The sequence below is a fragment of the Chelonia mydas genome, chromosome 13 (genome assembly GCF_015237465.2).
Source record: "Chelonia mydas isolate rCheMyd1 chromosome 13, rCheMyd1.pri.v2, whole genome shotgun sequence".
Lineage (NCBI taxonomy): Eukaryota > Metazoa > Chordata > Testudines > Cheloniidae > Chelonia > Chelonia mydas.
The window spans coordinates 10973626-10998700 of NC_051253.2; the positions used below are offsets into that span (position 1 = coordinate 10973626).

At 41.1% G+C, this 25075-nt stretch overlaps 1 protein-coding gene across 6 annotated transcripts in view; it reads right to left on the bottom strand.

Moving 5' to 3' along the window:
- GNAS (GNAS complex locus) overlaps positions 1 to 25075 on the bottom strand; it is a 255492-nt gene that overhangs the window by 72570 nt on the left and 157847 nt on the right. For 2 of the 6 annotated variants that reach the window (XM_037877182.2, XM_037877185.2), the window contains exons 3-5: positions 24059 to 24113; positions 23846 to 23965; positions 3240 to 3344 (exon numbers count right to left, since the gene is read on the bottom strand). In XM_037877182.2, the coding sequence (XP_037733110.1) occupies positions 3240 to 3344; positions 23846 to 23965; positions 24059 to 24113 (280 nt within the window). The remainder of the gene's footprint in view (positions 1 to 3239; positions 3345 to 23845; positions 23966 to 24058; positions 24114 to 25075) is intronic. The other 4 variants (XM_037877184.2, XM_043526589.1, XM_037877186.2 and 1 more) reach the window with 2 other exon arrangements.

Genomic DNA, 25075 nt, shown 5'->3' on the forward strand with positions numbered 1-25075 from the left:
GAAGGTTTGGAATTTGCCTACCCCATGCTTAGCCCCACTGGCCTTACTGGAGCTGTCCCCGTTCCCCCCAAATATAGATGTCAAACTATGCCTATGCTGAAAACCATGTTAACGAGACTGTGCACTTGCCACCTCAGTAGTGTATAATTCAGTTTCATGACACAGTGATAACATAATTTCGAGGAGGGAAGGAAAAAAAAAATCCATGCCCAAAGCGGTCAGGAAAACCACGCTAGCATGACACTGACTACAGTGAGGACAGGGCCGGAGTTGAAACTGTGCACGTGGGATAAGGACACGGGCTATCAAGCTGCAAGTTTGAGCACACTCCTTAAGCAACAGGCCACACTCCCTTGAAACTCCAGATTATAGGACAGTACACTACCTGGGCATGCCTTCGGAGTGTTTGCTTGTGTGCTAGGAAGGTCAGGGATGGCATCCTACTCCTTACACAGAGGTAATGTGGGCTGTGGAGGAAAAAATGCCCTTTTCATTCCATCTAATGTTCATCATGCGCACAATATTCTAATCAGGGCAGGATCTAGACCAATATTTGTAGCAAATGTTAAGTGGCTCACTTTCAAAGTGAGCAATGGGAAAAGATATATTGTTACTAAACAGAAAAGAGCCAAGAATATCGATGAGAGGCTTGAGAAACAAGAAATAAAAGATGAAATCTCCAAACTGCAGGTCAGTAAAACTCAAATGTATTACAGTATGAATATACAACAGACTACTCTATTTGCCTGCTTGAAAGTGGGGATACAAATCTGACAGATTTCTTGAAGCAACAGCCCTGAAAATTCTGAGGCTAGATATGGAAGGTGACACAGTAACATGATAATATTTAAGATTCCTAATTTACATGACAAAGAAACATGCTTAGTGGGGCTTTTTCTTTTATTTACTAGGAGATGCTTTATTCCTCTGTGAATTGTGGAGAATACTCCAATACAGTGAATGAATAAGCAATAGTTTGAGTCTACATGTATTTATTTATGGTAGTTTAAGCAGACTTCTGGAAGGGAAAAAACTATTTACAAGTGAGACAAAGAAACAGCGTTCCACCCAGGAAAGAAGTTAGCGAGATAAAATACTGGATGACAGCAAGGGTATGCTCTACTCAGTAGTGCAGAATCTAATCAAGTTAAAATGCTCTTTATAATGGAGGGGTCGGCAACCTGCGGCACGCAAGCCGATTTCTACTGGCACACTGCTGCCAGACAGGGTCCCGGCCGCTGCCCCCGCTCAGCCCGCTGATGGCCTGGGTGAACGGAACCTCAGGCTGGCAGCGGGCTGAGCGGGGCTGGTGGCTGGGACCCCGGCTGGCAGGAGCCGGCGACGGAACCCCAGACTGGCCGCGGGCTGAGCCGCTCAGCCCGTGGCCGGTCTGGGGTTCTGTCGGCTGGTGTAGTGTATTAAATTTCTCCCCATAGGAATGTGCTACTTGCGGTGCGCCAGGACTGGCAGCCATAAGTAAGTAGCACATTCCTATGGGGAGAAATTTAATACACTACACCTGGGTGGGGAAGGTTCTGCCTCCCCAAACAGCCCGCCCCCTATCCGCCCCCTCCCACTTCCCACTCCCTTACTGCCCTCCTCATAACCCCTGACCCATCCAACCCCCCCCACTCCTTGCTCCCTGACCAATCCCCTCGACCCTCCACCCCTATCTGCCCCCTCCCCTGGGACCCCACCTCCCCATCCAACCCCCCTGCTTCCTGTCCGCTGACTGCCCCGACCCCTATCCACACCCCTGACGGACCCCCCCCAGGACTCCCACCCCTATCCAACCACTCCTGTTCCCTGTCCCCTTACCATGCCGCTCAGAGCATCAGGACTGGCAGCCATAAGTAGTACACCGTAAGTAGCATATTTCTATGGGGAGAAACTTAATACACGACACCTGGCCCCGCTCAGCCCGCTGACGGTCTGGAGTTCTCAAAATATGTTCTCACCCCTTATCAAAAATTACACTACAATTAGCTTAAAAACATTGTTTGTATATTACAGTAATTGTTAAAAAATATATATAATGTTAATAAATACATAGTTTTGATGAAACAAAGTAGTTGTACTTATGTGCCTGTGTTTAATTTGTGTTTTCGATGATTTACCTTCTAAAAAAAGCTCACATCTCGCACCCCCAGAAAGGGGATCTCGCACCCCCAGGGGGTGCGTGCACCCCAGGTTAAGAACCACTGCACTAAACTGATAAGATCTGCATTTTAACTTAATTTTAAATGAAACTTCTTAAACATTTTAAAAACCTTGTTTACTTTACGTACAACAATAGTTTAGTTACATAATATAGACTTGTAGAGAGAGACCCTCTAAAAACGTTAAAATGTATTACTGGCACACGAAACCTTAAATTAGAGTGAATAAATGAAGACTCGGCACACCACTTCTGAAAGGTTGCCGACCCCTGGCTTAGACAAATGTTTAGTAAATTTAAGTAATGGCACCCAGGTGAGCTAGTGTTCTATAAATGTCAGCTAGAGAAAGTGTTAAAGGCTTAAGAACACTTGAGGTTGAATGCTTCTCTCTCTCTCCCCCTTTTTTTTTTTTTTTAAATATAATCCTCAGGAGAAACTCCAGGCCTGGGAAAAAATAAGAATCCATGACCAGGCTCTTGAGAGACATTTTAAAGGATAAAGTATTAGCAGAAGAAAGAAAAAAACTGGACAAACTGTCTGAAAGGCTTTGTTCCCTCCAAATATATAAATACCCAAGAGACTTTTTAAAATGTAGTTTATGAAGCCATGTTTTATAGGCATTATGAAGTTGGCAGGGCAAGTGAAACCATGACACCACATTCACAGGAACATGGATGCATAACCTTACCTTCTCTTTGTAAAATATAACGTAGGGTGGATCTGACATTAGAACTGCTTGTTTACTGATTCCAGCTAAGTCAATGTTACTTGGGGAAAAAAAAACTGTTAAAAAGGTGTGTACAGCAGTTACACAATGTTGTGGTTAAAACTGGGATTCAATTTCGTTAGGACAAAGTTCAATGTCCCATGAAACTACATGTTTCATAATAAGAGTTTTAAATAGGTCATCCCCTAGTAAACCTAGCGATTAAAGGTCAAACAAAATCACGTCCTGAGCTGTAAAACCGTATCTCAGGAGACATTTCTCTTCCAGGTTGTTTAGTCTTTAGACATAAAAATAACCCCAAAACCTTGGTTGCAAATTCCCTTACAACCAAGATCTATAAACTGTGGACCTACAAAGTTTACTTTCGTGAGAGTCAAGCAGCATTGTTGCATTCCACTTACACCTCGGTATAAGAACATAGGAGCTCCAGCAGGAACTGCAGAGGTTGATTTTTCTTTCTAGGATAAGCAAATACAAGAGAAACAGATTTATTTTATTCTATTCTGATTTGAAATCAAATGGAGTACTACTGATGTTAAGGCTACTCAGACTAGGAACCCAAATGATTCCTCACCCTTTGGTAGTACCACTAACATTTCACAGAATACAAGGTTTAATTAGCTGCTCATTTGGATAGGAAATCATCCACATTCCTAAATGGTGTGAATAAGTGCTAATTATTGCTTGCTATTTCAGGGGAAATGTGGTACTGATGCTATCGCAAAGGAAACACACACCTACGAATAGTTTAAGATATTCTCAAGTAACTGGCATGTATCCAAAGCTGAACACAAAGCTCTATGGGAGAGGCCAGGGTACTCAGCACTTTCTGTAACAAACATTTTGAGTGAGGATTCAGTCCCATCATCAAGAGTTTTTCATGCTTAGAAACAAACAAGGAAGATGAAATATTTTGGACTACTGCCTGCAGCACCACTGTCCTCAGATTTCTGGTAGCACAAGTTATACCGGACTTGGCTGGAAAGGGAAGAGTGGATGGTGGGAGGGGAACTGTGTTCCAGAAGCGCCTGTGAAATTTAAACTTTCATTTTCTCCTTTGCTAGCATTTCAGAACCCTACTGTATTCAGCACACAGTTCTGTATCCATTATCTGCACAATGCCTTTGGTTAAAAAGCGATCACTAGCATGGTCACGTATTTCCATTTTTTCCCCCTTCCCTCCTCAACAACATACCACACAGGCTGCCTTTGCTGCAACACAAACCCTGAGAGCTTTATTTCTCTTCTGTATGTAACCACCCATTAAAAACACCAACCTCACTCTGAAGGGGAGGAAGAATGGACTCGTGGTTAAGGCATTGAGCTAGAAGTCAGGGCATTTGGGTTCTATCCTCTGGTCTGCCAGAGGCTCACTGTGTAACCCTGGGTGAGGCACTCAACTTCCCTGTAATTCTTTTCAGTAATTATTAATGCTTAGCAATACAACATCCCTTTGGAAGGGAGCAAACTCATTAACGGGTTAAATTCACACAAGGCTCTCTGTACCACTTTGGCTCTGTGGTGGGGCACAGAACACAGAGGCCAGGGATGCACTGCAAAACCTCTGACAGAGAGTGGATTTGAGAATGCTTTGAGATTTTTTTTTTTTTTTGAGTCTTTTAACCTGAGGATTGAGAGACTCCTTTAACATCAAGTCAATTAGTTGATTTTTGTATTGTGTGCACTTGCAGAGATGTGATAAGTACATGGTAAATTTTAAAATAAATACTCAAATCTAGTGGTTTTATCACCCTATGTAATTGTGGCAAACCATAATTCCAACCCATGCACTGAAGGGAGAGGCCATAAAGGGGCTGTACTGTAGCCCTGCTGCCACCTTTCAGGTTGGAGAGAGAAAAATCTATCCCCTCCCACAAATCTCCACATTGTGGCCTGCACAAAGTACAAATCTGGTTTTATGCAGGAGAGGTGAATTTAATCTAATGATTCTAAACTACTGAGCACTGTATCATCTACTCAGGATTATCCTTTACTAAAACAGATCGTTTTTAAATCAATGGCCAGTGATTGGTTGGCCTAAGTTAGCCAAAGAATTCAAAACCGTAAGTATCTTGTAAATCCAACAGTAGGATCGAAGTCTAAGTCACCTTACACATTCAGTCAAATGTGGCTTTTAGCCACTAATGAACCTGGCTTCTAGATGCAATTACTACTCCATAATGTTTTTTTTTTCCACTGGACAAAATGAAAAACGCTTTGATTCTTAGAAGATCCTGTACATTGGTTTACCTAAAAGTATAACTGGTCAGCTGAAGCAGCCAGGCAGAGATCATCAACAGAAGAGGGTAAAATGAAATAATGTACTTGATTTTTTTGCATATTAGAAAACGAGAAAAGACTGAGGATCTCTCTCAAACCATCCTACTCACTTTTTTCTGGAGAGAAATTCTATGTATGTATTACTCAGAGAATGGTTCGTATGACAAAGACAAAGCGAACACAGTTTGGAAAGGAGGAGTTAAAAAAAAAAAATCAAGCAAGGCGATATTGAGGAGGAGCAGGCTGCCTAGTTTTCCTTGCAAGCCAGTGAATGTTTTATTTTCACTTATCCAATGAACACTGAAAAGGCGGGAACAATTTCAACGTTGGCTTCCCATTTCACATCTGTGACTGAAAACAGAGGATGATGATGAATAAAAGTGAGTTTATATGAAGTTATCTACCCCTCATGTAAGCTCATAAGCAAGTGCACAATTCGTAAGTAGAGCCCTGCAAATCCACAGATATCCGTGGACCATTTTTGCAGATAGTGGATCGGATGCAGATACAACCGGGCAGGGCTCTACTCACCAGTGGCACCTGGCCTGCAGTGTCTGGCTCGGGCAGCCTGGGGTACGCAGTGCTCTCAGGGCCAGCAGCCAATGGCTTGGGCTAAGCGGCAAGTTGGAGCTAGGGCTGTCCAGCACCCTCTTGCCGCGCCGCTTCCTGTCCAGCAGCTCAGGACCCTGAGGCAGCGCCAGTGTCCCCACCACAGCCCAGCCCAGCAGCACTGGCTGTGCTTCCAGTCCCGGGCCTGGCCCTGGCCCGCCACCGCCTGGGTAGCAGGGTCCGGGCCCTGCCCTAGGGATTGGAGTGGGCAGGGCCCTGGCACCCCACCCCTCCGCCCCACTGTGATGCAATGCCCTCCTGCTGCCATGTGCCATTGCTTGCAAACACCCAGGAGCAGCACGCTATGTGCTGCCCCTTCCTCTCAGTCTCCCCTCTGGGCGGTCCCTTCCCCTCTGGGCGTCCCTTGTCCCTGCGCTGCTCCTTACCCCCAGTCCCCACCTTCGCGCTGCCTCTTCCCTGCAAGACCCTGCCGCCCTCCTCGCACCCTCCCCCTACCCCCCCTCCCAAGTCGCTAGCCCTTGTGAGACGGCTTGCTGTTGGGGTGTGGATGCAAGTAAAAGACAGCTAGTGGATTGCAGGTTGATACTGGCGGTTGCAGATCCACATTTTTGAATACACGCAGGGCTCTATTCGTAAGAATACACAGATCTGATTTTTAGAGAGACGCTCAAGTCCGTGCAACACTCTCTGTGCCTTCATCTGCATCCATGAGGACAGTATGTGTGCCCAGAAGAGGCCAGACAGGTAGGTATCTAGGCATTAGCAGGTGCAAACAGAAGTATAAACATGCACACGAAGCTCATGTTTCTAATTTTTAAAAATATCTTGCTCTGAATGTACAATTTATTACCCCCGTATGTAGTTATAGCTATCAAACTGTTTACACTCTACCCTGACTTTAGTATAAGCTGTTCAAGCTATGTGCTTTCAGGAGAGTTATAGAGGTGATATTAGCATCTGAGAGTATTACTATGATGTGGGATAACTCAGAAATTTACTATGGAGGGATTTAAATCAGAATGCTCCCTTAAATCTAATTCATGCTCATGACCCAAGTTACAAAGGAAAGCATTAGGTCCTGCTGCTTTCATCCAGCTTTTTGGAACTCAAGCACAAACACCCATTAGAAGGTAGTGTTATGTTAAATAGAACAAAACAGATTCAAATTATATGCATAGTTTTATAAAAGAAATGGAGATGCTTTTACTGATCCTATCAAGGGGAAAGGAGAGACCTAGAAGGTGTTCTGACTTAGGAACAGAACAGTTTCCTGAGTTTAGCAGAAAGCTTTGAGAACTTGCTAGTTGGTTTTCTGGAGAGCAGGAATCTATGAGAGAGATTTGGAAAGTGTACAATGTAGACAACACATATATAATCTAACAGAGAAATAAAGCTGGCTGTACTTTATCCACATGGCAACTCATGTGTATGTCCAGGGCTTATACAAAATTTTGCTTGAGAATAAAAATTCCGGGCCCTAACCAGCATGTTTTTCTGCCTGTGCAAACCTTTATTTGCACGTGAGGTCCAACCAGCTTTCATTGGGACCACAACAGGAGTGAGGTCCTACTTGTGGATTCATTTGCAAGGCTGAATACTGAGTGTTTACACATTTCTCTAGCCTCAGTTCTAACTAAAACTAATGTAACTGTTCTATTCCATGCCGTAAAGCAATTTCTCTCTTTGTGGGGATTTCTGGAGTTTACACCTATTTATTGGGGAAATATTTCAATAACTTTCTGAATTTGAGATAGTAAGCGAAACTGTGCAAAAAACCACAATAAACATTGTGTACAATACCGTAATGCTAAAGAACAACAAATCTAGCACTGAAGGACATGTACAAAAAGACAGTGATATCAGTAAAATTGATATTTACTTAACATCAAATAGCTTGCACTGACATTTAGGTTTTCCTTAAAAAAGTTTTTATAAAATCTAAGATCATTAGAAATGTTGATGACTTTAAAAAAGAAAATTCACCTTCAATAGTGAAAATAAATTTTAAATTTTTAAAATTCAAGATTTACTTAAGGTGTGATTAGCAACATCAGCTGGGAAAAGGGTTTTTTTCTTTTTCTTAATTGCATCATTTTTAACCTGACAGCACCCTTTTTAAAAGAATAGCATAACCATAAATCAGTTTGTAGGTCTTCTATAGAGCTAAAGATCTTGTGAGCCCTTGGTGTAAACTCTTAACATTTCTGTATATTTTCAACAAGATTCAGCTGACATCTGCTTTTATTTCGGTAGCAATTTAATTAATCTGTTCCTACACTTTAAAATTGCTTTGAGAAAAGCAAAGAAAATTATACCTAAATTTAAGGCACTACTTCCCCAACATGGATTCAATCCTAAATAAGAACTCATGAACCTAATATTGCAGGACTGTGGGGATTTGCTGGGTGTGCACACAAATTTATGATATTAAATATCTCATGTACTATTTAAATAAATTAATAAAGAGCAAAGTTCTAAAAATAAAGCAGTCAATAACATTGTACAGTAGAAGTTTTTCACCATCATAATTACTACAGAAGTGATATGTGCACAATGTCATATAAAAAATCGTGCTGAATTTTGGGTGGTGTAGTTTGAGAAACTCTTAAAAGGTTTCTGTTGAACCGTGTAGATGCCTTGCTGAGAACACTGCAGTAATTGAAGGGCACAATCGTACAGTTTTCTAGCTGACAATATCTTAAATTTATGCACCAGATGTTATTTTATGGCATGTGACAAATTAGAGCCTAAGGCCAGGTCTACACTACCCACCGGATCGGCGGGTAGTGATCGATCTATCGGGGATCGATTTATCGCATCTAGTGTAGACGTGATAAATCGATCCCTGATCGCTCTGCTGTCGACTCCAGAACTCCACCAGGCGGAAGCAGAGTCGACGGGGGAGCGGCGGCCATCGATCCTGCGCCGCGAGGACGCGAAGTGATTCTAATTCGATCTAAGATACGTCGACTTCAGCTACGCTATTCTCGTAGCTGAAGTTGCGTATCTTAGATCGATTCCCCCCCATAGTGTAGACCAGGTCTGAATACTAATATTGTCCCCACTTTCAGTGGGGTTTAAATTGCTGATACTGGCACAATCTTTGGATCATTATTAAAAAAGAAGGCGGGGTTACACTCTTTCCTGCAGCTGCTGACACATTTACTTAGCAGCTAAATCAGGTGGGTTTTTTTGTTGTTGTTTTTCTTTTTTCTTTTTCTTTTCTTTTTTTTTTTTTTTAAAAGAACTAGGAAGTACTGTAGCAAACAAACCAAGCAACCAACCACTGTATAAAAAACAATATTGTTAGAAAGGCTATTTTTATCTTATAATATGTCCCATTTCATATCTGTTTAAGAAACAAGACAGGACTCTTTTTTTTTTTTTTAAACAGACCCGTATTCAAAGTTTTGAGCTGACAGCAAAATGGTATTGCTCTTCCAAAAGATTGTATGAAATATTTATCCTCAATGCAGGCTTCAAGAGAATTTCGACATTGCATGAGTTGTGCATGCTGCAATGCAAACCTTCTGCCTTTTTGACTCTTTAGCAGTGGAAACCAGTCCCAGCACCTTTTGTTTCAATTGAAGCTTGTTAGGAAAAATAAATACAAATCGAAAGGCAAAGCTAGGAAACTTTAAAAAAAAAAAATAGGATCAGGCAAACTAATAAAGCTGGCTGCCAATGTTACTACAGAAAGGGAAAAGGAGATTAATTATAGAGCATATCAGCAGAGAGCTACTTTGCTAGAGATACTGTCATATCTTTTCTGACTATAAATTGGTTAAAAAAAAAAAAGAAAAAAGAAGAAGTCCTGTATGTTGTAGACTGCATTGATAATGTAGTAACAGATTAAAATGTTTCCTGTTTCATGGACCTAGTAAAACAGGACCTATTCTTTCATATCTGAAACACATCAAAATCTCACTAATTCAAACAAGTGCAGCCTACACAATTCAGTAAATTGGGCCCTGATCCTGCAAAAAGTTATCACCTGGTATAGTGCATACTCCTGAAAGTGACCAGGTGAAGTCAGCTACTACTCACTACTATGCACAGGTTTCAGAGTAGCAGCCGTGTTAGTCTGTATTCGCAAAAAGAAAAGGAGTACTTGTGGCACCTTAGATAAGACTAAAATTTATTTGAGCATAAGCTTTCGTGAGCTACAGCTCACTTCATCGGATGCATTCAGTGGAAAATACAAATGCATCCGATGAAGTGAGCTGTAGCTCACAAAAGCTTATGCTCAGATAAATTTGTTAGTCTCTAAGGTGCCACAAGTCCTCCTTTTCTTTTTACTATGCACAGTGTGCATTATCATGAATAGCAGTTACTTACAATGGGACCACTCTCAGTAATCTGCAAAATGTTAACACGGGGCTTATTGCACGATCAAGCCGTAGTCAATAAGCAAACATTATTAAAAAAAAAATCAAGGATATTGCACCACAAAGTATACTTATAGTTTATATATTTTGACAAGTGTACTTTAGTTTCAATTATTTACTGTGAAACTTCATCATATCCTAGCACATGTACTATGGTTTGTAAAAGTAATGGGGCTAATGCGAGATCTAGCTACAATCTCTGTTTTTAAAGTGGGGAGACATCAGTGGGGTTTTTGTTGAGAATTAGCCGAACTGCAGGTTAGCGAAGTGTGAATTAGTGAGATTTTACTATTTAAAAAAAATTTCCCATAGCCACGTGGCGCAAATCAGAGCCACAACAAGCAGCTATGCTGCATCTAATTAGTACAGTAGTTATATACTTTTTAATGAAAAACACAAGAATGAACCTGAGGGGCTAAGTCAGAGCCCCCTCTGTTAAAAGGCTTTATAAAACCCTTCCTTCCTAATTCATCAGTACTCAGGATTTTATTTGTATTGTTGAAGCTGGCTGTTTGTTCTTATCCTGTAGTTCTGGCTTGCCAAACTCAGTTGAGGTAACAAACCCCTGAGGCTAACTGAATTGTTTGACTATTCATTAGAAGAGCTGTTTACTGAGAAGGTGGTGGAGTGAAGAAGACATAAAAGTGTACAGAGATGACATCAGAGGCTCCAACATCCAATCAGATCAGCCTCTGCTCATATCTGGAGCATGTCTTATTGCTTTTTAATAAAGATGGTAAAAAACACTTTGCAATTCTGTAACACCGACCAGTTGAGCATCTCAAAATACTTTATAAACACTAGTAATTTAAGCCTCACAACAGACCCCCTGAGATAGACAGATACACGTATTTTATAAATGAGAAAAACATGACAGAATAGTTGACTTGGCCAAGGTCACACAGCAAGTCTGTGGCAGAACCAGGAATAGAAGCCAGAGCTGCCCACAAGTCCTGTTCTTTAACGGCTACACTATGCTCCCTGTTGTCCACAGACACCCCAGATAACAGTTTCTCTGTTTTCCAGCTCACCACTATTACCTACTAGATAATATGTTTTCCCTATCTCCACCCTCAAAATCTATGAAATTTAGAACTGTGTGAAGATGACATTCCAATTTAGAAGTGAACAGGTTTGTCACTGCACCATATGGCTACGGAAGAAGACTGGCAAATGACAGTCAAGCACTGTGTTGAACCTGGTAACCTTTTAGACTCTACCTTTGTAACTAAGATATCAATAAAAATTCTGCTAGCATGCACTAAGCTTTTTATGGCAATCATGTGCAGTATATAAGCAGATCTAACTTTTCTGTATTTTTTTTCTGCTGTACCTTAAATCATTATTTCTTTGATCTGGACTAAGTCAGACTGTTCTGTTTAGGAAAATATTTACAATTCTTCTGTAATAGAAAAATGTAACGGGGAAGAGCGGAATTTACTGTTGCTATGTTGGTCTTGCACTGCAGGATTGTGAATCAGAGAGACCAATTTACACTGTATTTTGCAGTTCCCGTGAGTAAGCAGGACTTCGAAAGGTCATAGGATTAAGAGGACAACAACGTATGACTCTTTCCACGCAGAAGGATTAATTTTCCTTTCCATACACATACAACAAATGTTATTGGGAATTATACATGTATGTCAATGTAAGTAGAAATCTCAGCATTGGCAAGTGTATTTTGCTGGATAAGAAAATCAGTTACACCATATTTGTGGTATTTGGTATAGAAATTGTAAATCAGTTACATTTGTTAACTATTTTCCTGCGCAGAGTTCAGAGAAGATCATTTCAAATCATAAGTAAGAGACAATAGCACGTACATAAAAAATCTTGTTTACATTGTCTTAAATTTCCTTTCTCCATAGATTCCCCAAACTCCTTCAATACCCCTTACTGCTCTGGTATAGAATTTAAAAGGGGATCTAGAATTTTTAATATCTAGTTAATGGAAATTATGTCAAGAGAGTTGAAATGACTTTTCATTCTAGTTAAAAAACACATCTGGTCAATTATTAAGTTAAGTACAAACTCAGAAATAGCAAGCAAGAGTGAGTATCAGTGATACTCAGACTGTGGCTCTTTAATGTGTCTCGTGAACCGCAACGGGGAAGAGCACATTTGGTAGAGATATGGCAAGAAGAGAGAATGCAACATGTTAAAAGAGATGAATGCAAATGAATGCATACTGCCATCTTCCCCAGCTAACACTGGAAAGTCTATTCAAGACTGCCACAACGTTAGAATAGTTTGTTGCAAAAAGTTCATCCAAAACTCTGAGATGTCACAAAGCGCACTTCTTCCTGTACTTAAGATTTAATTTGCTGCAAAATTGCTTAACATAATGTGACTGCTTCAACTACAGATTCTCTACACAACTCTAAGCGACCAGTCAGAAAATATTTTTGTGGGCCTGCAACCACAGGGACTATCACTCCCGAGGGAATTCTGCACCAAAAAAGGAAAAATTGTGCACCCGCCCACCAAAAAAAAGAGTATTCTGCACACAGTATTTTAAAATTCTGTAAAATTTTAGAAATTTTATTGGTCAATAAATAAATGTGGAGCTCCAGTATGGCAGTGGGGAGCATAGGCCACTGGCTGCACAGTATGAAGGTGGGAGATCACGCTGCAGCACTGCCCTCTTGCCCTCCCCAGGACATGGACTTGGCATTGATACCGCACCCGACCCTGACGCACAGCGCAAGGGCTGGGCCTGCTCGAGAAACACCCTGGGGCTCTGCCCCTCCCCACCAGGTGCACCAGTAGGCAGGCTCAGTCCTGCAGGATCCAAGTATGGGGGAGCTTGGCGGGGAGGGGCGGATCCAGGTGTGGAGTAAGAGGGTTCTGTGCGGTGCAATCTGAGTGCAGGTGGGTCAGTGAGGAGTCTGGATGCAGGGCGGATCTGGATGCACCGGAGCTCTTGGGGTGGGGATCCAGTTGAAGATGGTTGGGACTTAGCGGGGGTGTGTGAGGGGGAAGGGGCTCAACAGGGGGAGTGTGGGTGCTGGGAGAGTGGGGCTTGGTGGGTTGGGGGTCTGGGTGCAGCTGTTGGAGCTCAGTGGGTGGGGGTTCGGGTGCAGGGGGCTTGTCAGGGTGGTCTAGGTACATAGGGGGTGGGGCTTGTCAGGGTGACTGAGTGCGTGGAGCTCAGCAGACGGTGGTGTGGATGCAGGGGTGAGGGGTCAGTGGGGAAGGGCAGGTGCAGGGAGGTGGGGCTCAGAGGGGGCAGCAGGAGTCTGGGTATGGGGATGTCCAGATGCATGGGGGTTGGGCAATGGGGGAGCAGCTCCCTATACAGTGACCCCCTCCCCCCATGGCTGAAGAGTGATGAGGGCAGGAAGTGCGAGGAGGTTTCTAGGGATGGGTCTGACCCGGACGCTCCATGCAGGGGAATTGTAGTTCTCCCCCACCCCTAGCCCAGCCAGGACTAGCAGCTGAGCTCAGAGAAGGGTAGGAGCCACCGGACGGGGTGTCCCCAGCCCCCCACAGTGATTTACCCCTCCACCAGGGGTGAAAGTAACTTAATGGATTTACTGGTACGCAGGGTGGCAGGAGTCCTGGGCAAGGTTGGGCAGGGGGGCGGCTCTGGGCCCCTGGAAGGGGTGGGGCTGGGGCCAGACTCCCCCAGCCAACCCTTCTGCGCTGCCTGGCCCGTGGTGGCGATTTAAAGGGCCCGGGGCTCTGGCCACTGGTGCCCTTTAAATCACTACTGGAGCCCTATGGTAGTGGTGGCCGGGAGCCCCAGGGCTTTGGCCGCTGCCCGGAGCCCTGGGCCCTTTTAAATCCCTGGGCCCAATGGCAGCTGCCTCTTTTGCCCAGCCCACACCAGTGGCCCTGCCACTACGCTCGGCTGTGTACTGGCAGCCACTTTCTTACCAGTACATCGTACCGGACCGTAGCGGCTTACTTTCACCTCTGCTCTCCACTGGCTGCTCTGGGCACCCACCACCATAGTTGGTGATGGGGGTGGAGAAACCCCCCTACAACACTATGAAGTATGGGGACCAAGTGTAAAAACATCACTTCCACCACATTTCTAGTCCATCACCACTCTGAACTCAAACTGGACAGAAAGATAGTCAAGATTATCTGAATTTTCCCCAGGCCCATTTTCACATCTCACGGAAACTGCAGAGGGGGTATTCTATTGTGTTGCACCAAAAGTGAACCAAATGCATCAAAGAAACATACTGATGGAGATCACATTCTGTTATGACTTATCCCACCCCGCACCTTGGGAACACCATTGAAATAGCAACATGGACTGGTTTATGTTTTCCATTTTAACATATTCTACAACCTCAAACATAGAGCTGTGATGTTCTCGCAGTTTTTAAGCACCGAGTTGTCCCCTAAACAGCATTTATTATTATTCTGATTACATGAAAAATGAGAGAGTATCACCTAATCTTGGACAATTCAGTTGGCTGAGAGATGACAGTAGAGGGAATATGATGGGTGAAATAAAAGCAGTCCTTGCACAAACTCAGCAAGATCTCCCACTTATTAGGTTTTTTGCTCAAGCCATAAACCAAACATTTCTATTTGTTACATTTGCAAAGTAATCTCAGTGATCAACGTTTATCCCATACTTCAATTCCTCACATCCCAACAAAAATCAAATTTCTCCTCATTCTTTATTTTTTCTAATGACCGAACCATACATTTTCTGAAAGATTCAGGACAGAAAACCAACAACTATTTAGATTATTCTGTATTTTTACAATGTGTCCACAGGAAGAAAAATCACGTCAATTCTAAGGCTTCCTATCATTTCTGTTTATCATCAGCTCTGTTACAATTAATCTCCTCAGCTATCTTGACCTGGTTCACTTTGATTAACAGAGCATTTTTGTCAACTTATTTTCCTCCCCTAAACTAATCACACTGATTATTGTAAATTTAAAACCATAAATTCCTACTACAGAAAAATATCATCATTCCGTTTCAAAATTTAAACCCTGGTTTCAATGATGTACTTTTCTATTCACCTAAAGAAGTGAAGGACAATGATGCTGTCTTCAGGATTGTCTTTATTTTTTATTTTTTTATTTTTACACACACACAAATGTGCAGTAATCCAACATCCATTCTAAGCAATTTAGAAACCAATATGTAAAACTGGCTGCTAGTTAATAAAAAGGAAAAAGTTCACAAATGAGAATTTTTCCAAGCTTCACGCACCATCAAGAAAAGTGGTTTCTACCTCTTCCCACATTTTTCACAGAGCTAAACTGAGGTCTCAAATTACTACACAAGCCTTCATTAGCTTTACAAAATATATAACAGAACGCTTACTAGAACACTAGGAAGTACAATGGGTACAACTGACTTGATCTCAGATACTTCAAAACTGTTGAGAACTTCTGAACACTGATAAAATGCTTCTTACTGTGACTATATAGGACATGGGGTTTTGATGCCTCCAGGCAGGTGCTTTTGCTGGGAAGCACAAACTACAACAAATTCATGTGTAGCTAAGGGAAAACCCTTATAACCAGTTGTAAATGGCCATAAATTTTCTAATTATTAGGAATTATTTTGGTACTGCTGGTTTACACTATTTTTTTTAACTTTGGATTTCTCTCTTTAAAAATGTTTCTAGAGTTCATAAATAGTGCAAATTTTACAGTTCCTGAAGGATGAAATCCATTGTTCATCCACAGACATGGTACCAACATGGCCATGGCAAGTGCTGGCAAGATTCCCTCAAATCTTGTATGGAAGCAACACTTTATAAGAAGACTTTTGAATCTCTATGTCCATTCAATCTTTTTCCTTTGCTTGGACTGCCCAAAATTGTGCGTCAGTTACGATGGAGGTTCTTAGGGTGAGGACTGAAGCCTCTCATTTCTCATAGGCCACAGAACAGTCCATCAAATGGTAATGATTACTTGTGGCCACTTCTGATCCAGACTGGGTTCAGACTGGAAACTTGTCGACAGACTCCATGTTATTTTATCAATCCCCTAACTCAGCCAGTCCCCTTTTAAAATTTAGATATTTGTATATTTAGATTTCAGAAACTATCTGCAGAAAATATGCCGAAGACAAGACGTTGGATACAGTGCTATTCAAAACACATTGAAACTCTTTGGATAATTGTCAGTAAAACAGAGAAGGTTTTTTCTGAAGGTTCATAGCTTCAAGAGAGTCTCCTAGCCTCCTGCCACTGGAATACAAGGTACACTGAAACAGGAAGCAAGGATTAAAAAAATGGGGATGTTACTGTGAATTAAGCACTTAACTGCTTACTGTCAGCTGGCCAGATCGCCTGCCACTAAATGCTAATACAAAAACCAAGCACTTGTTTTCAGGAAATCTAGTTGTCCATTACCAAATGTGCTGAATTTTTAACTAAATCATGTCACCAAATACACTGTCTTCCTCTCAATTTAAGGTCATGTTTAAGGCTAAGATTATGTCATGGAAGTCACAGATTCCGTGACATTTTCTGCTTCATCCCCTGGGGGGGGGGGCCCCCAGAGATCCCTGCTGCCGCGGGTGGTGGGACGAGGGAGCCCTGGAGCTCCCAGCCACCATGGGGAGCAGCTGCTGGACTCCACCTTCTCCTTCCACAGCAGGGCTTAGGCTTTGCCCCATTTTGTCACAGTTGTTCTTAGTAAAAGTCAGGAGCAGGTCACGGGCGTTCATGAATTTCTGTTTGCTGTCCATGACTTTTACTACAAAAAACTGTGACACAATCTTAACCTTAGTCACATTTAATAAGACACTGCAGTATAACAAATTTATTCCCAACTCAGAATCTTGGGTGTTCCTATGTTATGTTTAAGACACATCTTTCAAATAGCTCAGTACATTAGTGAAGATAATTTTACTTTTTTTTATTCATTTTTCTGCTCTAGCCAGATTGCATGGTCTAAAGCAGGGGTTCTCAAACTGGGAGTCAGGACCCCTCAGGGGGTCACGAGGTTATTACATGAGGGGTTGCAAGCTTTCAGCCTCCACCCCAAACCCTGCTTTGTCTCCAGCATTCATAATGGTGTTAAATATATCAAAAAGTGTTTTTAATTTATACGGGGGGGGGGGAGGGGGTCACACTCAGAAGCTTGCTATGTGAAAGGGGTCACCAGCACAAAAGTTTGAGAACCACTGGTCTAACGAAACTTGAGTTCTAACAAAATTCTACCAGTGACAATGAAGTGTACGTAAATCACTTAGGTAGTGAAGTCTTAGGTGAATCACTTAATGTCTCATATCTCTGTTTCCTCATCTACAAAAGGGATGTTATGAAGATTAGCTAATGAATAATGTTAAATACATAAGAACGGCCATATTGGATCAGACCAATGATCCATCTAACCCAGTATCCTGTCTTCAAACAGTGGCCAATACCAGATACTTCCGTGGGAAAGAACAGAATAGACAAATCAGCAAGTGATCCATCCCCTGTGGTCCACTCCCAGCTTCTGGCAGTCAGAGGCTAGGGACACCCAGAGCATGCGGTTGCAACCCTGACCATCTTTGCAAATAGGCACTGATGGACCTATCCTCTATGCACTTATCTAATTCTTTTTCGAACCCCATTATAGTTTTGGCCTTCACAACATCTCCTGGCCACAAGTTCCACAGGTTGACTGTGCGTTGTGTGAAGAAATACTTCCTTTTGTTTTAAACCTACTGCCTATTAATTTCATTGGGTGACCCCTAGTTCTTGTGTTATGGAAAAGGGTAAATAACATTGCCTTATTCACTTTCTCCACACTATTCATGATTTTATAGACCTCTATCATATCCCCCCGCCGTTAGTTGTCTCTTTTCCAAACTGGAGAAAAAAAAAAAAAGCAACCCAAACATCAAAATGTCATGTGGGTGTTAAATTCTGTTTATCTTTGACTCAGCACTTAGAAAACATGTGTTTTCCAGACCACCTGCAAATGAGTGCTTTGAAGATGATCATGTGAGGTGAATTCAAATGGGAGAGTGCTCAGCATCTTGCATTATCTGGCCCTAAATATCTATAGCCCTCAAAGGGCAACTCCTTTATATTTTGGAGATGTAACAGCACAAGTGTTCTCTCTATTACGTTTCTCCATCTGCTTACTTTGCAGTTTCTACATATCCTCATAGAAAATCCAGTTCAAACACCACACTGAGAGCAGAGTGTCTGGATACCAGCTGGAACATGAGTTCCAAATGAGCAAATGGGAAAGAAAGTTGGTAGACCCCAAGAGGTAAAAGAGTATATCTATTATTGCATTTAAATGCAATTAAATATCATCACTACTGCTAAAAAAAAAACCCCAAATTCCACAGCATTAACACCCAATATATGAAAGGTGTGATTACTATCTTATTTAAAAAAAGGGGCGGAATGTGTTGTTTCAATGTGCTGCTGCTAGCCCCAAACACTGGTAAAGAGTCAGAGCAGGTAAAGTCCTTCTATATTTGGCTATTGGCACTGCATGTGTCTGGGGGTAAAGCAATGTACAAGAAAAGACAAAGTGTGGGAAGGGTAGAGAAGAAAACATATTGGGGGACCTTTTACATTCTCCCTTCCCTCGCCCCACAAAGACTGATACTGTAGCTTTCTCAGGTTAAAATAAAGTATTAACTCCCATATTGTGTCTCTTCTGTGAATTCAAACATGTAGGCATAAGCAGAAAGTAAAGTTACATGAATAATTTGCTTTTAGAATTCCCTTATTTTTTCTCTCAACTAATTACAGATTTCATTTTTATTTTAAGTGATAGTATTTACATTTAAAAAGTAGCAAGTGGAGGTTACTGCAGCACACACATACAGTGATACTGGCATCTTGCAGCCTCTTAAAACAGTTTAAAATGATTTTAGTGAATGATGACATTTATCATATAACCAGGATCTGCTTAGCTGTACTGCATAACTTGCAAACCAGAGGGCTGAGGCTTCTCTCTCCACCTACAGAAAATTGTGGGCTTTTTGGAGTTTTAGACTTTGTGTTTTTTTGTGCAATCTGGTGCATTTAAATCCTCCACAGCACTTAAAGTTTGCATTATTCCTACCGAGACATTCACAGACTATATATTTCAATTACTATGCCCGGGGAGTTAACATCTCGGGACATCCTCAGTCTTTAATTTATTTAATTCACATAATTAATACACAGGTTACATTTTTCAGGTGCCAGTGGAATATAATCTACACTCAAATCAGGTCAGCTGAGACTACAGTTCATATCATCACTGGGGACAGAACCTGCTAACAGTATTTGTCCAAGTTGGTAGCTAACGGAAATCCAGTTTAAAACCTCATTTTTTCAAACACTTATATACAACATGCTTAACTTTAAATATGCCAATTGGACTACTCAAAGAGCATAATGTTAAGCACATACATACGTCTTTGCATGATTGGTGCTTAAAAATTGAAACAATTTCTTTGCTCAAGAAAACATGAGAGTTCCATGAAGCATTTGTAATCACCCTAAACTGGTGATTTGTATCCCTAAACTGGTGTGTCGCCTTTTACCTTAGAAATATACACACAAAGGCTCTTGTCTGGAGATGAAGTATCTGTGGACTTGGGCAGATTCCCTCTCTTACTTCACACACAACCAACACAAGAGAAAGAGCAGATATTAAGGAAGGTGGCTAAAAGGAGTAGTAGTATAACAGGAACAAAGTGGATGATAATCCTTCCATTCCTGCAGCATCAGAGCTATTCTAACAAAAAGAGTTTTCGGAAGCTGGATGATGGAATGTTAGGGCCCAAAGCATCAGTTGTAGTTGGGAAGCCCATTTTGGAGAGCTGGCAATGGAATGTTTAGTTCTGTACATAACCTGCCACTGGGGGCACTAGACCGCTCAGTAAGGAGAAAGGAAAGGAGTACTTGTGGCACCTTAGATTTGTTAGTCTCTAAGGTGCCACAAGTACTCCTTTTCTTTATGCGAATATAGACTAACACGGCTGCTACTCTGAAACCTGTCAGAAAGGAGAGAAACCAGAAGTGGGGGAGGTGGGAAATTTAAAAGAAGCTCTCGTCCTAAGCTCTGATGGATCAAGTCCCATTCTTCTCTCTCACAAGCTGATAGAGATAACTGGGGCTTCACAGCAGTTAGTCAGCTTAGAAGAAAAACGGTCCAGCTGAGTGAGAGGCAGGAGAAGTGGGCCAGTGCCCTCAGTAAAAAATTGCTCAGAATACCAGAATTCTCGTCTCTCTTCTTTCACACTTCCCCATCAATGCGGGAATGAAGAGGTTTTCCAGCCTCACTAGTGTTTGCATTCGCATGGTAGTCTGTAGTCTCAGCCACAAGTGTGTAAGCATCCCAAAGCAGAGCTGCTCTCTCTGGGGGTTCATATCCATTATTGACAGATTAACCCTTTCTTTCTGTGGGATCATGCATGACTGACAAGTCATCACCTAACAATCAGTTTTCCTAGGATTCTGGCAGCCCACTGTATCTGTGGAGTGCCAGATGTCTTCAAGTCTTGGCAGTGGATCAGTGTCAACAGAACCCACTTGCTAGTCTGTAACCATCACAAGAATACAGACCAGATCTCACTATGAAGCTCTTAGGGCATAGTATTTAGAGATGTCTATATAACAATAAAGACACCACTGACCACGCCTCTTGCTCATGCCAAGGAAACCAAGGGTTGCAGTTGTATAAATACAAAACAACAGCCTATCAGCCAGGTGAATCAATGCCAGAAGAATCAATCATATCTTCCACTTCTTCAGTACCTTCCACTAAAAATCCCACAAACCTCTACAAACGTTAATAAATTAATCAACACAATATCCTTATGAGGTTGGATTGTATTAGTCCCTAGAATAACTCTCATAAAAAGTAGAATTTGAAATTATCACAAAACTAAAATATTGTAAAAATGGTTCATTTATTAACGGAAGCAGGGAGAAGATCGTTAAACAAGTTCAAATACATCTGAAAGAGAATAAGATTGCTTCTATGAATTCTACCTTGCTCTAACGCATGAAGACAGCTTTTATACTGGATGAATATAGCACATATATTCTATTACTAAGGACCATGGAACAAACCCCAAAAATACTTCATGGTCTGAATGTTTCTAACCTTGCTGGATTTGTAAAGAAACATTCCCTAAAAATTGTATTTCTATAACTAATTGCCTTCAATCCAGACTGTTGATTTACTTAGCTCTTAATCTGTAAATAAAATAAGGCAAACTTTTGAGGCTTCCTGATTGATTAGAAAAGGACTGATCCATTTATGTTGCTAGAGAGAATAGCAAACAAATATTCCATATTATATTGAGCATTCCCCAACTAGATCTTTGTGTCCCTCAAAATAAGCATGTCTCAAAGCCACCAAAAGGAAATCCTATATTTATGAGAAAAAGCACAGAGGATATTCCAAATATGTAAGAGGAATCTCTATTAACTGCAAGCAGGACTGAGAAAGGGTCCAGATGAAAGTTTTTCAGGTTGTGACTGGATTGAAAAAAAACAGGCTGGACCTCTTGATTTTCTTCATTGTATATTGAACACAGCTTAATTTACTGTACATGCATGTGCACATGCATTGTCGGTTTATTCAATTATTTGCTGTTCCCAGACTATAAAACTATCGCTTGCTTCAGGAAAAAAGTCACAAATATCACTAACTGGAAGAAAACTCTGAGGCCTGCAACAAGCCAAAAGAGAAGAGTCAGATTTAAAAATCAGAGGTTGATCACAGAGAATCATAGGAAAATATCACATTATTATATGTCTGAACCTGAAGCACCAAAAAATGCTGGTCTTGGTGAGACCTGCAGCCAATGCAAGAGTGAGTGGAGAGGTAATGCTTTGGCCCTCAGAAATACTTCTAACTATTGCACTCAAAACATGGAATTCTTTGTAGCACTGAAGCACAAGATTTTTCATTTAACTAAAAAAACATGAGAGGTAGTTTTAAATTAAAATCTTATGTGGATTCGCTGCTTTACAGAGATTGATTGTTTATGCTAATTACTACTACTACTTTGGTATTCTTACTATATTGGCTTTGGGTCAAACAAGACATTACCCCACCTTTCTGATTTTGTTGAACTTTGCTGGTTCTCTGGATTGTGAGATCACAGTGCCAATCTCAATACTGGAGTGCTGGTCATTAGTGACATGTCCGTTAGATACAAGGTATGTGAGGACATTCCTTGTGTAAGCTGACCGATGCAGAAAAATTATCGGCAGCAATAATAGCTATAAAATGTCTCCATCGCTGAATTTGTAGACTAGCTGGTTTAAACAATTTTTAAAGCTTAGATGGGTCAAAATCTTGCCAGGGCAAGTGATCCCACATCTTCAGGACTTCTTGCACCTTTCTATCTAGCAGATAAAATATTGGACTAGATGGACCCTAGCTTTGTTACAGTATAGTAATACACCCTTCAGTCCTCTGGAACCCATGAAATCTTTTGAAACTTGCCACCGGAATTGCTGCCATAACACTACAACTAAGTATCATATGCTATGAGGTAATTAACAAAACTGCCTTTCCAGTGGTTTTCCAAGTAACTAGAAGTAGCACCTTGTATTTTTATGGGGCTGCTGAATGTCTCCATGGTCAAGTGACAGCATTAGCAAGTCAGAGGCAGCAGATATATCCTTAAAAAAAAAGTTAACGAATGATACCTTTTGTCATTTACTCTGGGCTTGCTCTGGCTTTAAAGCCATTGGCTAGGTTTAATGAGGTTCAGGGAGTGAGGAGGGGCAGTCCACTAGTGAGAACTCTCAGTGTAGCTCTGGATAGGTTAGCTGTGGTGGCATGTAGGATGGACTCATGCCAGAACTCTGCCACCCTTCCAAAAGATATAGCATGCATCATCCCCTACACTAGCTCAACACTGCCGGCTAATAAGCTTGACCCCATCCTATCTGGACAGGCTGGCTTGCTTATAACTATTTGCTTATAAAATCAACTATTTGCTTATAAAATCAGACATAAAAATATGAAAGTATGATAGCATACTATTACTGAAAAATTGCTTACTTTCCAATGTTTCCAATTATAAAGTAAATCAACTGAAATATAAATATTGTACTTATATTTCCATGTATAGTATTTAGAGCAGTACAAACAAGTAATTGTCTGTAGGAAATTTTAGTTTGTACTGTCTTTGCTAGTGAGTTTTATGTAGCCTGTTGTAAAACTAGGCAAATATCTAAATGAGTTGATGTACCCTCTGGAAGACCTCTGTGTACCCCTGCCTTAGATTGTGGCTGGCTAAATAAGAGAAACAGGGGGGAGAGAAGTGAGCTCCTGGAGTCCCAGGCAGGACAACCCACAATCTGGTCCTGCATATTTTAGTTATGTTACTGTATATTTTATTTACTTAACCAACACAAAAAGTAACCCAAGAGGGACTTCTCATTTATATGGATAACAATAGCTATTATGGCTAGCTATCAAAAAACTTGGGAAGGGGATATAAAACCTAATGTTTCAGTGCTTAAACTATCTCTAACTATATGGGATTAGAAGGAGATCTTCATGAGGGACAAAATTATCCCACATTTGCCTGCTGGGGGGCTTCTTGCACCTCTTCCTCAGCATCAGGTACCGGCTTTTGTCAGAGAGAGTTTACTGGTCTCGATGGACAACTGGTCTCACCCAGTATGGGAGTTCCTATGTACCCAGTAAAGAAGGCTCATTGAATTGCATGATATTCTTGTAAGCATCTACTGTGACACAGGTGAAAAATAATCATCCAAACAAAAAGTATGATTATAACTGAAGAGGAAATTTACTTACTGGTGAGAAATCAAAGTCTATCTGGTTAGCTAAGTTTAAGATATAATCAATTCGAAACTGGTTCTCTGGATTGGCTAGCTCCACTGGTGGTGCCAAATTGCCCATTGCTGTCACTATTGTCTGCAAAGAAAGAGAAAAATACCCCATATTTGTTAATGAGATAGTGGTTAAAAACAGCTTTTAGAAGCAAGAAATAATGGTTTGTAGACTTACCTCTATAGCTTCTTTAATATTGTTTTTAATATCCTGAATTTTCATTTTTTTCTCCCTGTAACCAAGGAAACATACGAATTAAATTTATGCACCACAAAAACAGAGGTTTCTGAAGTAGAATGCAAATGAAAAAGTACTTCATTAGAACAAAACATACAACAAGTGAGATGCCTGCTTACTCCCATTCAGTCACTGAACACATCTGTAGTTAGACCACCAACTATCTTACCTGTTTAGGAAAACACATTTTGATTTCAGATACATGTGTTTAATCATAATAAACCCATATAAACTTATTAAAATTGCAGTCTTGGATGGAGAGGAACTCGTCTTAGTGCTACTACGGACCTTCTGTAGATCAAGCAGGTTTGGATTCATTTGAGTGCAAAGAATAGAAATACCTGGAGGCTGTTTATAGACGAGCGGAAAAGAAGAGATAAAAGAGACAAGTTACCAAAAGTCAAAACAACCAAGAAAAAACAAAGCAGACCAGGGTAACACAAAGATTTAAGGGTGAAAAGAAAATCAGAGAGGAAAACGTCTGTAACAGAGAGCTCAGACCAGAAGGAGATATACAATTTAATCACCTGAACATGCAAAGTATAGTGTGGACAGGAGGGCTAATCTATTACATAGAATTACCAACATAATACAGGGGACAAGATGGGTGAGGTAATATCTTTTATTGGTCCAGCTTCTGTTGGGGGAAGGGACAAGCTTTCGAGCTTCACAGAGCTCTTCTTCAGGTCCTGAAGACATGGACTCTAACAAAATTACTCTCAAGGTAAATCCATCAGGTATGTCATGTAATGTACGTCATATGCAAATCTGACCACAAAAGTTATTTTAATATTAAATATTTAATATTAAATCAAAGATGATGTATAATCAACATATTAAAAACACCTGATGTAACCATGAATCTTAATGCAGTAAAATGAAACTGGAAGTATAATCAGCAATCAGGAATGCAGAAGAAGAGCTGAAGGAAAAAAATTCTGCTTCAACAATAATACA